Source organism: Oreochromis aureus, linkage group 2 (assembly GCF_013358895.1).
Source record: "Oreochromis aureus strain Israel breed Guangdong linkage group 2, ZZ_aureus, whole genome shotgun sequence".
In the NCBI taxonomy this organism is placed as follows: Eukaryota; Metazoa; Chordata; class Actinopteri; order Cichliformes; family Cichlidae; genus Oreochromis; species Oreochromis aureus.
Genome location: NC_052943.1, coordinates 15,901,215 through 15,915,627, shown reverse-complemented (window position 1 = coordinate 15,915,627; position 14,413 = coordinate 15,901,215). Strand labels below are relative to the sequence as shown.

The 14,413-nt window shown below is 42.2% G+C and overlaps 1 protein-coding gene across 3 annotated transcripts; it reads right to left on the bottom strand.

Moving 5' to 3' along the window:
• Nucleotides 1-2,819: 2,819 nt before the first annotated feature.
• LOC116325702 (serine protease 23) lies at nucleotides 2,820-13,865 on the bottom strand. Of its 3 annotated transcripts, none has more exons than XM_039619484.1 (4): nucleotides 13,837-13,865; nucleotides 12,748-12,961; nucleotides 12,530-12,641; nucleotides 2,820-4,474 (listed from the first exon to the last, which is right to left on the bottom strand). In XM_039619484.1, the coding sequence occupies exon 4, from the start codon at nucleotides 4,455-4,457 to the stop codon at nucleotides 3,345-3,347; it is 1,113 nt and encodes a 370-aa protein (XP_039475418.1). In that variant the 5' UTR covers nucleotides 4,458-4,474; nucleotides 12,530-12,641; nucleotides 12,748-12,961; nucleotides 13,837-13,865; the 3' UTR covers nucleotides 2,820-3,344. The 3 variants fall into 3 exon arrangements, with proteins under 3 accessions (XP_039475418.1, XP_039475424.1, XP_031602570.2); XM_039619490.1 differs by having other exon boundaries at nucleotides 12,530-12,592; XM_031746710.2 differs by lacking the exons at nucleotides 12,530-12,641; nucleotides 12,748-12,961; nucleotides 13,837-13,865 and adding an exon at nucleotides 6,191-6,453.
• Between the last annotated feature and the right edge of the window lie 548 nt (nucleotides 13,866-14,413).

Genomic DNA, 14,413 nt, shown 5'->3' with positions numbered 1-14,413 from the left:
AAAAACAAATCAGCGACCAATATAGCCACCTTTCTTTGCAAGGACACTCAAAAGCCTGCCATCCATGGATTCTGTCAGTGTTTTGATCTGTTCACCATCAACATTGCATGCAGCAGCAACCACAGCCTCCCAGACACTGTTCAGAGAGGTGTACTGTTTTCCCTCCTTGTAAATCTCACATTTGATGATGGACCACAGGTTCTCAATGGGGTTCAGATCAGGTGAACAAGGAGGCCATGTCATTAGTTTTTCTTCTTTTATACCCTTTCTTGCCAGCCACGCTGTGGAGTACTTGGACGCATGTGATGGAGCATTGTCCTGCATGAAAATCATGTTTTTCTTGAAGGATGCAGACTTCTTCCTGTACCACTGCTTGAAGAAGGTGTCTTCCAGAAACTGGCAGTAGGACTGGGAGTTGAGCTTGACTCCATCCTCAACCCGAAAAGGCCCCACAAGCTCATCTTTGATGATACCAGCCCAAAGCAGTACTCCACCTCCACCTTGCTGGCGTCTGAGTCGGACTGGAGCTCTCTGCCCTTTACCAATCCAGCCACGGGCCCATCCATCTGGCCCATCAAGACTCACTCTCATTTCATCAGTCCATAAAACCTTAGAAAAATCAGTCTTGAGATATTTCTTGGCCCAGTCTTGACGTTTCAGCTTGTGTGTCTTGTTCAGTGGTGGTCGTCTTTCAGCCTTTCTTACCTTGGCCATGTCTCTGAGTATTGCACACCTTGTGCTTTTGGGCACTCCAGTAATGTTGCAGCTCTGAAATATGGCCAAACTGGTGGCAAGTGGCATCTTGGCAGCTGCACGCTTGACTTTTCTCAGTTCATGGGCAGTTATTTTGCGCCTTGGTTTTTCCACACGCTTCTTGCAACCCTGTTGACTATTTTGAATGAAACGCTCGATTGTTCGATGATCACGCTTCAGAAGCTTTGCAATTTTAAGACTGCTGCATCCCTCTGCAAGCTATCTCACTATTTTTGACTTCTCTGAGCCTGTCAAGTCCTTCTTTTGACCCATTTTGCCAAAGGAAAGGAAGTTGCCTAATAATTATGCACACCTGATATAGGGTGTTGATGTCATTAGACCACACCCTTCTCATTACAGAGATGCACATCACCTAATATGCTTAATTGGTAGTAGGCTTTCGAGCCTATACAGCTTGGAGTAAGACAACATGCATGAAGAGGATGATGTGGACAAAATACTCATTTGCCTAATAATTCTGCACTCCCTGTATGGAAGCATACGTTGCTTCATCTTTGCATGATTGAGCTTCAAGCTGAATTTGTGGATTGAACGGTGAACTTTTTTAACAAACAATGATTTCTGGAAGTGCTCCTGAGCCCGTGCAGTGATTTCCATGACAGAATCGTGGGTGTTTTTAAAGCAGCACTGCCTCAGTCCCGGAACATCACAGGCATGCAATATTGATTTTCAACCTTGTTCCTTGTGCACACAGATATCTTCGGATTCTCTTAATCTGTGGATGATAATATGTACTGTAGATAATAAGATATTGAAAAATCTTCACAATTTTACACTATCCTGAAATTGTTCCACATTTTTTTACAGACTGATGAATCCCAGCTTTACTTACTGAGAAACACTGCCTCTCCAAGACGCCATTTTTATACCCAGTCATGTTACTGACCTCCTGCCAGTTAATCTAGTTAGTTAAAAATGGCCCTCCAGCTGCTTCCTTTTAGTACCTCTTACTTTCCCAGCCTTTTTGAGCCACCAGAAAATTCAAAATTAAATAATATTTTATCTAAAATGTTAAACGTTTTGGTTTTATGTTTTATTGTAAATAAAATATGGCTTAATGAGATTTGCTAATCGTTCTGTTTTTATTTGCATTTTACAGTGTCCCAACCTGGAATTTGGACTCCAGCTTCTGAGCCACGTAGACACCTCAGTTTACCTTAAAAGGAGCCAGATCATAAAATAAATACAATAAAATCATGTAATAAAAAAACAACAACAACTCTGTGTGCCCTCTTTAACGCTAATGTCTTTAGTTTGCATAGCCATCCAGGCCACATGTTGACACTCCTGTGTTGGATTTCTCAGCCTAAAACAAGGCCACATATAGCCTAAATTGTCTTAATCAGGATCAGCCTGTGAAACTATCTCTTAATAACCCTTAAAAAAACAAATGAAAAAAAATGCTTGTCTTTATTTAAGCGTAACAAATTTTAAGTAGATTTTGAAAATGTTCACATCTTAACATCTAAATGTCAACTACTGACGCCCACCCAGCCTGAGATATCTTAATAAGAGTAAGACGTCTCAGTTTTTCCACATTACAAAGAAATGATGCCATAACAACTGGCAGCTCATTACCTAAACTCTGCCCCACAATAAAAGAAAAACAGTAACTTTTATTGATTATTGACTTTAAAAACCACAATTTTATGTCTTTAATGGTTCATTGTAGAGTGGAGTAGAGTTGGTCCCCTACAGATCACATGTTGGGTGGCTCAATCTCCAGCCTTGGGTAAGACACTGAACCCAGTGCAAAAGAATAGCTAGAAAGTGCTTAAAAGCATAGACTAAAACAAATAAATGTGTGAGTGAATGTGGTTTGTAGTATAGAGTGCTTTGGTATAAGTACCAGTCCAAAATGCACACCGCCTGCATTTTGCAAAGCCTGTCAGACAGGTTTGGGCCTCCGCTTGAGGCATGCCGTGTTCTGTTCTGCAGACTCCTCTAACTGGATCATCACCCCTCCACAGCTGCAGCAGGTGTTATGACCACAGGAGGGCAGCACAGCACCACTCCTGAACCAGAGTCAAGACTATGGACACACACAGTTATAAATCTCTGTTTATTAAAATATACCAAGCATTTTTTTAAAAATAAAATAAAATCAAAACTCTGTGTTTCCAGTCCGGACCAAGAACAGCAAACTGTCTGAGCTCTCAAGATACCAAAGATCAAGTCCCCCAAAGCCAGAGCAGGAAAGATGCAAATACAGACTCGGTGGATTACACTCATCCACAGTAGGAAAATAATGTGCAGCTACTGACACACACATGAGTTACAGTGTTTTTTCCCCCTCTTGTTAAAAGTGGCTTCTGTTAATGCTGTGGAAACACTGACTTATTAATCTGACTGCGGGTGAAAACATATTAAAAGATGCCGTTCTGATGATCTCACAGGCTGGTTTATTTAACAGGCCCAGAGGTTACAGGGAGCAAATTAAAGACAGGAGAGAAATAACTCAGTGTTGAAATGGATCAGATATTTGACCCTGTGTGTGGTTTTTTTAAAGTCATTTTGAGCTTTATTGTGTTTTTCACGCTCTGCTTTAAACCTCCTGCCTTTGGTCTTTCTCAGTCCTGGACACAGTCTAGCCGATTTCCATGAACCCAGTAACAGATCTGAGCGAACTTCAAAGGAGTGATGCGCACGGCCACGTTGTAATCCCGGTTCTCGCCGTCTATCTCCAGCCACTGGTGTCCAGAGAATATGCCGATGACCTTCCTTTCCCAGCGCTCTAAGGTGTTGTCCCACACTCGGCCGTACACTCCAGAGCCACTGGCTCCGGGTCGGGCATCGCAGTGCTGATATATCAGGTCGTTGGACTCTTCTTCCACGGGACAAAACCTGTACACGAGCTGCCCGGGCCTGTCGCTGTCGAAACCGGAGAAGTGGATGCGATGGCCTGCCAGATCGTCAGAGGACGGAGCCACAGAGAGGCGCATGAAGGGACGACGGTGAGGCCAACGCAGCTCCAGCAGGGCATAATCGAACTCCATGCTAACCTCCTGAGGACCCTGGATCCAGCCCTTTGGCACACGGGTGCGTCTCACCCGCACCCAGTGGACCAGAGGCTTCTTGGCAGAAGTGAAGTGTGTTTTTGTGCCGTTGATGGATGGAGGGATCAGGAAGCCCACCCTGAGCCTTCGCGCCCCATTGACATAATCCTTCCCATCGTGCACACAGTGTGCAGCTGTGAGGACGTGCCGCTGAGACACGAGAACGCCGGTGCAGCCGGTGGAGATCCGCACAGCTGTGGAGAAGGGGTAATCCAACAGGAAGTTGTCACCTTGTATGTTAAAGCGGCCATCCGCTCCATAGATCTGCCGTCTCACACGCCTGGGCTTCACTCTCCGGGGCGAAGGGTGAGCTCCTCCGAACTCTGCGTCATCCTCCACATCTACCGTGGTGAGAGTGCGCGAGCCGTCGGCGTACAGAGTCTCGAATGCCAGTTTCTCCGTGAGCTGCTCCCTCTGCTCTTCCTGCTCTCCTCTGTGGAAGCAGCTTGCGTTGCAGTGAGTGGTGAAATCCAGCTGAGCGTGAGCACTGAAGCGGGAGCGGGTCAGAGGCGTTGGAGCGTGAGGGACCAGCGTGGGGACGTGGGCTGGAGGAGGGTGGAGGAGAGAGAAGGTCAGGGGGAGCTGAAGAAACAGGTGAGTCAGGAGGGAGCTCCCGGACGGCGTCATCGTGGTGATGGAAAACACTGAAAGGACACAGAAAATGATCAGGCATCTCTGAGATTGCATGGATTCCTACACGTTTGCCAGGAACGACAAATGTGGAAAACATTCCCAAACAAGATGCCCCAGAAATACACAAACTCTAATCCCTTCATAAATCTGCACTTGTTTTCAGATGATTATTGATTGTAAATCACGCTGCAAGTGAAGTCAGCTTAGAAAGTTTTATGTTGCAACGCAGGCCTGAACTTCATGTGGTGTAGAGAGGCAACAATGAACCTCTTGTTCCTTCAATATAGATTACCAGGAAAATGGGATTTCAGCCCAGTGGAAGCAGAGATGTGGTTTAATGTATGACAAATTACAAAGAAAAGTCAGTGAAAGAGTCAGAAAAAAACCCTCTAAAAACTCTCAAGTTTGTTAAACTTCTTTAACAAACTTGAGAGTTTTTAAAGGCACTCGGATGTAAGGAGGTATTTTTCATTAAACATTAACTATGTTACAGCGTACACAAGGCTTTCGGGCTTTCAGGGCAGATTAGCAGGGATAAGCAGACACTTGATCCCCTTTAAAGACTGTGGATCCCCAGGCACTCATGGCACGAAAAGAGCAGGTGTGTAAAAAAAGTGAAAAGGCTACAAGTCCAGGCAGGGCAGCAGAACAGAGCATTACTCCTAACTAAAGACAGGGTGGGGCCTGTCCACACACCTATGAGCTGCCCCATAAAGCAATGTAACGGAGGTAGAGCTGCAACAAAGGGTTCCTGTAAGCTGGGAAAGTACAAATATCCTTCCATAGCAGCTGTGAGGACATCCAAAGTGGTAACAGCCCTGGGAAGACATGTAATCCATGTTTTAGGATGTAAAAATAAATGAAACAATTGTCTTTTCACAGCCTTTTGTTTAATGTTGAATGTTTTAGAGAACTATTTTGATAGAAAATAAATAAATAAATAAAGATGAAAACACAGGAAAAGACACATAAATCTGGAGGAGGGATGGTGGGAAAGGTGTGGCTTTGTGGCCACTGCAGTAACCTGAGATCATGGTGTGTCTTTGAGCAGACCAAGTGCAAACAGTTTTTGTATCGCATATCAAAGGGGGAATACAATAAGTCAAGCCCTTACAGGAAGTGAGTCCTGATGTTTGGATTTGTTTTTACTTATTTTGGTAAGCAGTTAGGATAAGATAAAGAAATGGCTGTGTCCTACATTACAAACAATCCGTTTCCTTTTTTTTAGACTTAAAATATATTTATAGAGCTGTTATATCATATTTGTTGCCCTTTCTGCTGACCCCAGGTCTTTCCAGAAAAGAAGATTTTTAATCTCAATGAGACTTTTTAAAGCATATATAAAAATCACCTTGCCAAAAACTGATTTCAGCTTTTACCTTGTTTCTGAAATGTCTGGTTATCATTCGTGAGAGACTTGTTTAGCTGATTATAGGTCAACAAGTCATGTAGAACAGTTTAAATATCTGCAATCATCCCAGGCATGTATCTAAAACCCTGCAGAAAACTTCCCGATCAACATCTGATATAGTCCATATGCTGCAGTGAGATGGACCGTAGCTCAAAGTTTGCTTAAAAAACTTCTTATAAAATCTTTCAACCACCTCATTCAGGAAAATGTTCACGTACAAAAATAATTTGTAAATGTGAATGTAACTCAATTTTAGCGCTTTATGTATCCCAGTAGAGACACCGCAGCAGTTCCCAGCCAAGCCTCCCATTATTACCTCCTGATTAGAGATCGATAGTCCGTGTTTACATCCCAGTCAAGTTCTCCTCCCCATCAGACGACTCCTTCGGGATCATTTCCCCAGGTTGTCCTCCACCTCTGCGCTGACAGGTTGGCTACTTTCTCCCACCTCCGGCAGGTAAATCTCAAAAGCTCTCTTACAGCGCGTGCACATGCAGCTCCAGGTGTGGAGCGAGTCTCGGGGCGTGCCGTGAAACCTGCTCAGCTCAGCCTGAACGCCACAAATAAAACCTCGAGCCTGAAAACAAGTGTTTTCTCTTCATGCACCGGCCGGTCTCGTGGTCCTAGTGCCCCTCAGCTTCCCGCCTGCCTGCCGAGGGTCAGCACGCGCTGTAGTTTTACAGGTTTATTCGTAAACGGACTTCTTGACTGAATGGGGCTGAATGGTACTTGTTTTAAACGGTTTATAAAGTTTTCCTTCTTTTTAAAAAAAATACAAGTTTTACATGATAAATTTCAAATCACAAATCATCTTTCTATTGAATGTTCCTCGGGCTGCCCAAACCTTTCAATTTAAAGCAAGGTTTCAGTTCAGTTCAATTTTATTCCATTTTAACTATATAACACCAAATCACAACAACAGTTGCATCAAGGTGCTTCATATTGTAAGGTAAAGACCCTACAATAATAGAGCAAAAACCCCAACTATCAAACAACCCCCTTTGAGCAAGGACTTGGCGACAGCGGGAAAGAAAAACTCCCTTTTAACAGGAAGAAACCTCCTGCAGCACCAGGCTCAGGGAGGGGCGGCCTTTGGGGGTGAGCGAAGGAAGGCAGGACGAAAGATTTAAAGTTTAACGTTAAAATAATTAAATTAATTAGTTATTCTGTTACCCAGTGTATACGAGCCAATATGGCAACCAAGGACAAAAGAACCAACAAAACATGGCAACACTCACAGAAATGTGCAAACAGGCTTCAACCTTTTAAGTTCCAAGCTGCTGAAATGATAGTCTTAGTTACCTGGGTCACAAGCTTCATGGTAGAAAGAGTTTTCCAGGAACCGCCACAGCTGGCATGCTTTTATACTCACAACTACAAAAATCTTCAAAAACAAACAGTTTAGATACAAAATACTTTCTTTTTTTTTTTTTTTTTGCTTGAGTGTTTTTTTTTGTTTTTTTAAAAGTTTGCTTACAAGGATTTAGGACTTTGAGTGACTTTGAAATAACTCCACGGTTCAAGTTCAGGGGTAGTTATTTTCACAATAGGGTATCGTGCTCTTTTAAATTTTAAGGTATTAAACTGTCATACTGGTAAAATTAAGGTAAGTGAAAAATAAACAGGAAAATGTTTATACAGTACATGTAAATCTACTAAGGCTTTCAGTTGTTGTCAGAGATTTGCATGCACTCATCGTGGGCGTGAATATCATGGTAATTTGGGCCTTTTTACAGCATACATCACATATATACATACACTAATTTAAATCTTTTAAGTGGTGCAGAAGGTTCTACAATGTCACTAAACTTGACAAGGCAGAGGCCTGTTAGCGTCTCATGAGTGATCATGATTGAAAACAACTGATAGCTTCTCTTTGCCAGCATGAAAAGGGATTTGTTTGACAGTACTCATTGTGTTAACCAAAACTAAGAACAATGGGAAAGTCCAAGGACTCCAGTGAGGAAATAAGAAGGAGAGCTGTAGGTTTACACATGCTTGGAAGGTCTCGTTGAGCTATTTCTAAACAACTGCAGATTTCAAGATCATCAGTTTAAAAAATTACATGTCAGTACCAGTTATTCTGATGTGTCACCACTTTTCCAAAGTCTGGTCTTCAAACTTCATGGCCATGGTGAGTGCATGCAAACTACCAAGCATAACTGTATATGATTCACCAATAAAAGCAACCTACTTTTTAAGTTTTTGTTATAGGTGTAATTATATGACTTAGTATTAAATATGTGAGCATTCTCTTTGTTGCATGGGGGAAATTATATAAGTCTCATCGGACATATAGTTTATATATGTCATTTTGGAGGGAATGGGAAATTCCCTTTATTAGAAAAACCCTTTCTGTTTCTTTCCATAACACTCTCCCGACTGTAATATCTTTAGTGTAGCTCTGTTGTGACATGAAGACTTAACATTCACTCCCATGAATCACCGTTCCTGATTACTGTTTCTCCTCTACTGACTTACTCACAGACTATAAGTGTTCATTTTCATATCATAATAAGTGTCTGGTATTGAGTTTTGTAGCCCACAGCTACACCATAGCAAGAAAAATCTTGTTCCTGGCTTCATTGCACTCCAGCTTTTCATGCGTGCCAAAAGCTGGGATAGATAAGTATGAAGACCAACTTCAGCGCACTCAGACACTCTAGCTGGCAGGCAGACGACTGTTAGGGCATGTTAGCTGCAGAGTTCACCGCGTCCTCTGACCTTGATTTCCAGAGGTCTTTCAAATCTGTCAACCTGTGGAATTTGGGAAGCCCTGGAGTGACACTATTCGACGACTTGTTGCAGAAAACAGAGCTCCCAGTCAAAGAGAAGGTGCTTTCAGGGAAGCCAAAGAATCTCCCACCGAAGACAGAAATCTGTCTGTCGCTGCTGTCCTCAGAGCAAATGTCACCCGAGAAGAACACCTACCCAACCCGCTCCTCATCTCTGTAATTAGACATTCAGCTGGTGCTCAGGGAGAACTGTGGTGCTGACAGATTGAGTGTAAAGTATATTCCCTCTGAGATATGAAGGATGGTAAAAAAAATAGCGTACAAAAGGCTAGAGAAGTGTTGATGCGATTTCTGTAAGCAAGATGGTATCATTGCCTGTCTCTGTGCTACAGGCAGCGATCACAAGAAGTTTTGTGTGTATGCATGTGTGTGTTTGGCACTGAGCAGCTTGGCTTATGTTTCTCTCTGGAATTTCTCTCTTTCCGTCCTGTTCTTTTCAATGTTCCTCACAAAACGTTCTGCTCAAATTAAACAGGGCAGAAGATCCACACATGTTACCAGAAACATTATATAAAATACTGTTTGCTCTCCTGCCAGCGCGGCGATGAGGAGATTAACACCCCTCTGCAAAGAATTAACTCCCAGACACCAACCTGTTAGCTTAGCTTACTACAAAGACTGGAATAAAGGGGTAGTTTCTGTTCAGTCACATGACTGCTAACCACACAACAATAACTTTGACTGCTATTTGGGGACACTATCAAGTGAACAGGCCCCAGTCAGACAGGCCTAGAGACCAGTGAGAGATCCCCTGGCAACTACAAATCTGTACTACCAATCCGGTTGGCAAGTAGTTATTGGCAGTTTCAAGGTGAAATTGGTTGCACAGATGGCTTTGGGCACTAGCAAATTGCATGGAAGTTACCCACTTGACTGCAAACATTCCCCAACTACTCTACAAGTGGTAGTGAAGCAGTGCGATGCAAACTGGAAATGGAGAACATTTTCCTTCAAAGTAAAAGTTGCACTTTTTTAAATATGGGTTGGCTGTAGAACTGCGGCACAGCTTTTAATTGTCTCAGTTTCAAGTTTGTAACTCATTTTTCACAGTTTCACTATTTCAGCCCAATTCAGTTTTATTCATATAGCACCAAATCATAATAACAGTCGTCTAAAGGCGCTTTGTCTAAAGGCAAAGGCCCTACAATAACACAAATACTGCTTGGCGAGTCGTTGGTAACTGTTTGCAGACAAGTCGGTGGCCTTCATGCAAATTACAGGCTATAAAATACTATCAAAACTTGTGATTACCATCATAATATTATTGTAAATTTATATTTTCAACCATCACTGAACATGTTGCATGCCAGATGTTTACATGCATGATTAGACGGATAAACCACCAGTAATTATGCAACCCAGCTGTACATAATTTTGTTATTAAGTGCAGTAATTAATCATATACACAATCATTTAACATTATATGGCATGCCTACCTCTAATGAAATGTTGAATGCACAATCTAATTTAAGCTGTAGGCTCTGCAGTTTCTTGCAATTCAATATCACGTTCTATCCAAATCAGCAGTGAGAAGGGAAAGATTTTCTTTCTGTCCTCGATGATTACTGCACCCAACAGTGCAACAGAATATAAGCTTTGTAAAAAACAGTGGTAATTTGTGTGAAAACAATGTGTGAGTGCAATGTCAAAGGTCGTGTCAGTAGGTTGTGGCCGTTGTTTAACCACAAGTGATAAAATCTACCAACAGACACTACATCTACACAAAATCTCTGCAAAAGCTAAAGGATAATAAAAACAATCATAGTTTGTATTTTTACACCACTTTAGAAGTTGCACAGATAACTTTGCACTTTCTACACTTAAAGAAAATTAAATAAATGTGATACAAGCAGTGAACTTTAGAGGTCCTGTATGTGGACTAAGCTAAGAGGTATGATGGCACCTGTCTAATTAATTTTACCTTCCAAAATATGAAAAAAATCCTTTAAGTGAAGAAAAAATGTGTGCTACTAGGTGTGTTAGCAAAGGTAGAATTATAGTAGAATAATATTCCCTTCAAAGAAAGCAGAAAACCTGATTTCCCCAAAAGCTTTTAAAGCATGTATTTGTTCAGCTGTATCCAAATTTATTACACATGACTGAAACTCTCTGATACAATTTACTCAGTTTGTTATCCTGCATAAATCAGTGTGTATAAAAAGCCTCCTAGTGTCCCACCTGTCTCCTGTTGTGGTTAATTAGCAGATCATTGTTAAGCACATGTTTCAAAGTTCGTCCATGGTTCAGTCTTTAGGAAATGGAACAGTCGCTATATTCAGTTAAAGGAAGAAGCTGTTAAAAAAAACAGATGGTGGTGATATATCTTTCCTTCCCAAAAGAATTTGTTATGCTTGCCAGCATTAATTCAGTTCTTTAAGCTGTACCTGCCGATTCTGGTCAAAGGTCACAAAGGGCTAAAGCCTAGAAACCAAGCTGCCAGTATGCTTTGGGTGCTGTTTCTACATTTCTACACGTTTCTAGACTAGTTTGCATATTTTAGACTGTAAAAGTGCCCGACTTTCACGTTTTTGCTATTTGGAGGAAACACGTCAGCTCCACATGAAAGAAAAAAAGAAAATTCCTGGCCTGAGAATTGACTGATGCTGACACACTGCTGCCTTTGTTAGAAGACAGATTTTTTCCCACTGCATTGCAGACCTCAAACGCCACGTTACAGATTATGCTCATTCATTCATGGACACCAGGTGGGACCCTCACTTCAGTGGACACTCTTTGTCTAAGCACCAGTTCCTTCACAGACCAGATGTAAGAGCGATTGACCAACACAGCGCATCCATCCATCTCTCTGACCATCCATCCGTCTGGCCGTCCGTCCATTTTTTTAACCTCTTAACCAATTAAGGGTCACAGGACGGTCGTTATCTTTCATGTCTCTCTGATATTAAAACCTTGTCATCACATACAAAGTCTTAAAGAGCTCAAAGTATCCAATAATCCCAGCAGGCTTACTTGAAGTTCCTGCTGTTTCTACAAGTACCCCCCTCCATTGGAACCAACTCCCAAGTTGAATTCCTACTTTTAAGATCAAACTTTAAACTTTCCTTTGATAAAGCTTATAGTTAGGGCTGAATTAGGCGACCCTGAAGCATCTCTTAGTTATGTTGGTAAATGCTCAGACTGCTTGGGGGAAGTTTTACTACTGCATATCATTAAGTTTTGTCCTCGCTCTGTGCTCTCTTTTCAGCTCTTCTCTTTCCCCAGCAGTCACCCCCAACGGTTGTGTCAGATGACTGCTTCAATGAAAGTGGTTCAACCAGAGGTGTCTTCCTGCTTAACTGGAGTTTTTCCTTCGCACTGTCACCAAATGCAGTTCACAGGGGATTGTCAGATTGTTGGGGTTTTCGCCCTAATACTTTGGGGTCTACCTTACAATATAAAGCAACTTGAAGTGAGTGTGGTTGTGAGTTCGTACTATGTAAATAAAACTGAATTTAGTAGCCCAGCTGTCATCGAGTGTGTACACACTGGACAGATTACCAGTCTAGTGAATGTGTTAACACAGAGAGACAGACATAGAATCACAAATTAACCTAAAATGTATGTCTGTGGACTTTGGGAAGAAGGTGGAGTACCCACACAGACACTGGGAGACTATGCAAACGCCACGTCCAAAAGCTGTTCATATTAAACTGTCAGGCATGAAGGAGTTACTCTAATTTACTTGTGATAACTGGTCTCAAGTAAACAAGGACTCATTACAAAAGAAGTAACTGGTCAAAAAGTTCAAAAAGTCAGAAACCACTTCTTAGAAAAACTTGACTATTTTCTGATTGGTCCGTTGCATTGATGGTCTCCCACATGGTGCTATCAGAGTGTGCCTTAAATGAGACCTATTTCACCTGTGTGGATGAAGTCCTTTTTAGATGAGCGAGCACTTTCTCCTCCAGTCTGTAGATTCTGCTCTGGATGGGAAACAGAGCAGCTTTACTGAGCATCCAATAAATGCTCATTCTAGAAGAAGTACAAAAAAATATTTTTTGTTGACTAGTTGTGGAAATTCACTAAACACTACATATCTCAGATGTTTAACATAGTTTCCTGGTGTATTTTTCCTCACCTTCACGTTTGTGTCTTTAACGCTTGGCTCCTGAAGGTCAGTGACCTCCCTGCTTAGCTCCCAGCTGACCCCAGAGCTCTCAAAAATACCTCTCTCGCTGACCCACACTCACACTTTCCAAGGTGATTCATTTAAGTAAACAAAGGGCCTGACTCTACACTCGTCTTTGCACCTGACCACTCTGAAGGGAATTCAGTGCTTAGTCTGTCACTGCCTGAAGAGGAAAGAGAAGAAAATAAATACAGGACACTGAAAATGAAAGTATGTGTGCCACTTTTTTTTTGCTTTTATCTATAATTCTGTGTTTGAATAGGGCTATCTAATATATCTTGTCACTCCCACCAGTTCGGACTGAGCTTATTCAGCCTGCAGAGTTCATGCTCAGTACAGCAGTGTGCAGGCATACCTTAAATTTTCTTGAGAGTGGTGCTGTGGCACTGAACACATGTCAAAACCTGTAATAGCTCCATACTGTACAAACAGAGTTCATTCCTAACATATGTCACATGCACTTCAGACTGAAATAAATAAACCAGCATGCAGTCTCCTTTCCTATTATCGAGCCAGCACGGTGGGCCGAGAGATCAAGACTTGTGTGACCGTTCAGCTGACATGCTGTGGGGGCCCCACGACAGTCTCTAAGAGACTGAGGGATTTATTAGCAGGATCAGAGGTTTTTCTCTGCACTCTTTAATCTGATAATTGGCTTCAAATTCAAACAAACTACCCAAGCTTTAAAACAGTAGAATGAACTGTTTATAACAATCCTGATGCTCTTGACACAATCTCAGCTGGGCCCTCCTGTCACTTTGAAAACACACAAACTGGAGCCTTTATTACAGAGCAGCTCTTTTAAAGAGCAGGGCCGTGAAAAGAAAGAGTGTTTCATTTCTCCCCTCCAGCCTGTGCCACAGTGTTTTATGCCCCCCCCTCTTTTTCCATCCAGATATATTTATTGCGTCTTGACTCCTTCCCTTTTCATCCCATCTGTCTCTCCTCATCATCCGTTCAAAACAGACCAGATATTTTCCATATTTCAGTCCTTGCGCTTGCCACTTCACTAAAAGCTTCATCTGTGCCACCAATGACCTTTTCAGACGTAAGATTTTCCTCTTTGATAACTATCTCATCCTCCTCTTGAGCAGATACCCTTCCTGCCATTAGTCCCTGGTTCTCCTGCAGGGCCTTGTGGGTACGCATTCAGCCTGACTTCCCCTCGGCATGATGTCATTTCAGTTTTGGCTGCACGAGCTGTAAGAGGAAAGGAGAAAAAAAAGGGGGGAAAACACAGTTAGCAGAAACAGAAGTAAGGAATGCAAACTGACTGCGTTGAAATCCAGGAAAGACGAGGAAAGTGTGCCTCCTGATATCTCTAACCACTCTGGGCAGAGAGCGTGGAGGGGAGTGTGGAAGTCATCCCAAACAGCAGGCTCTCGATTTCAGGCCTCCTTTAACAGCCTTTGAACTGGACATATGGAAAGGAGAAGGGCATCTGTTTGTTTAATCAAGTTACAAGTGATTGTGGGAGCAAAAATGATGAAAATAAATCCACTGATCACTATAAAATTGCCTCCCAGATTGTTGCTGCATTAGTTAAAATCTTAGTTTTCATGAGAAAACACTTTTTTTTTTGTTTTATCTTAACCCTGAACAAACCCTGACCTTA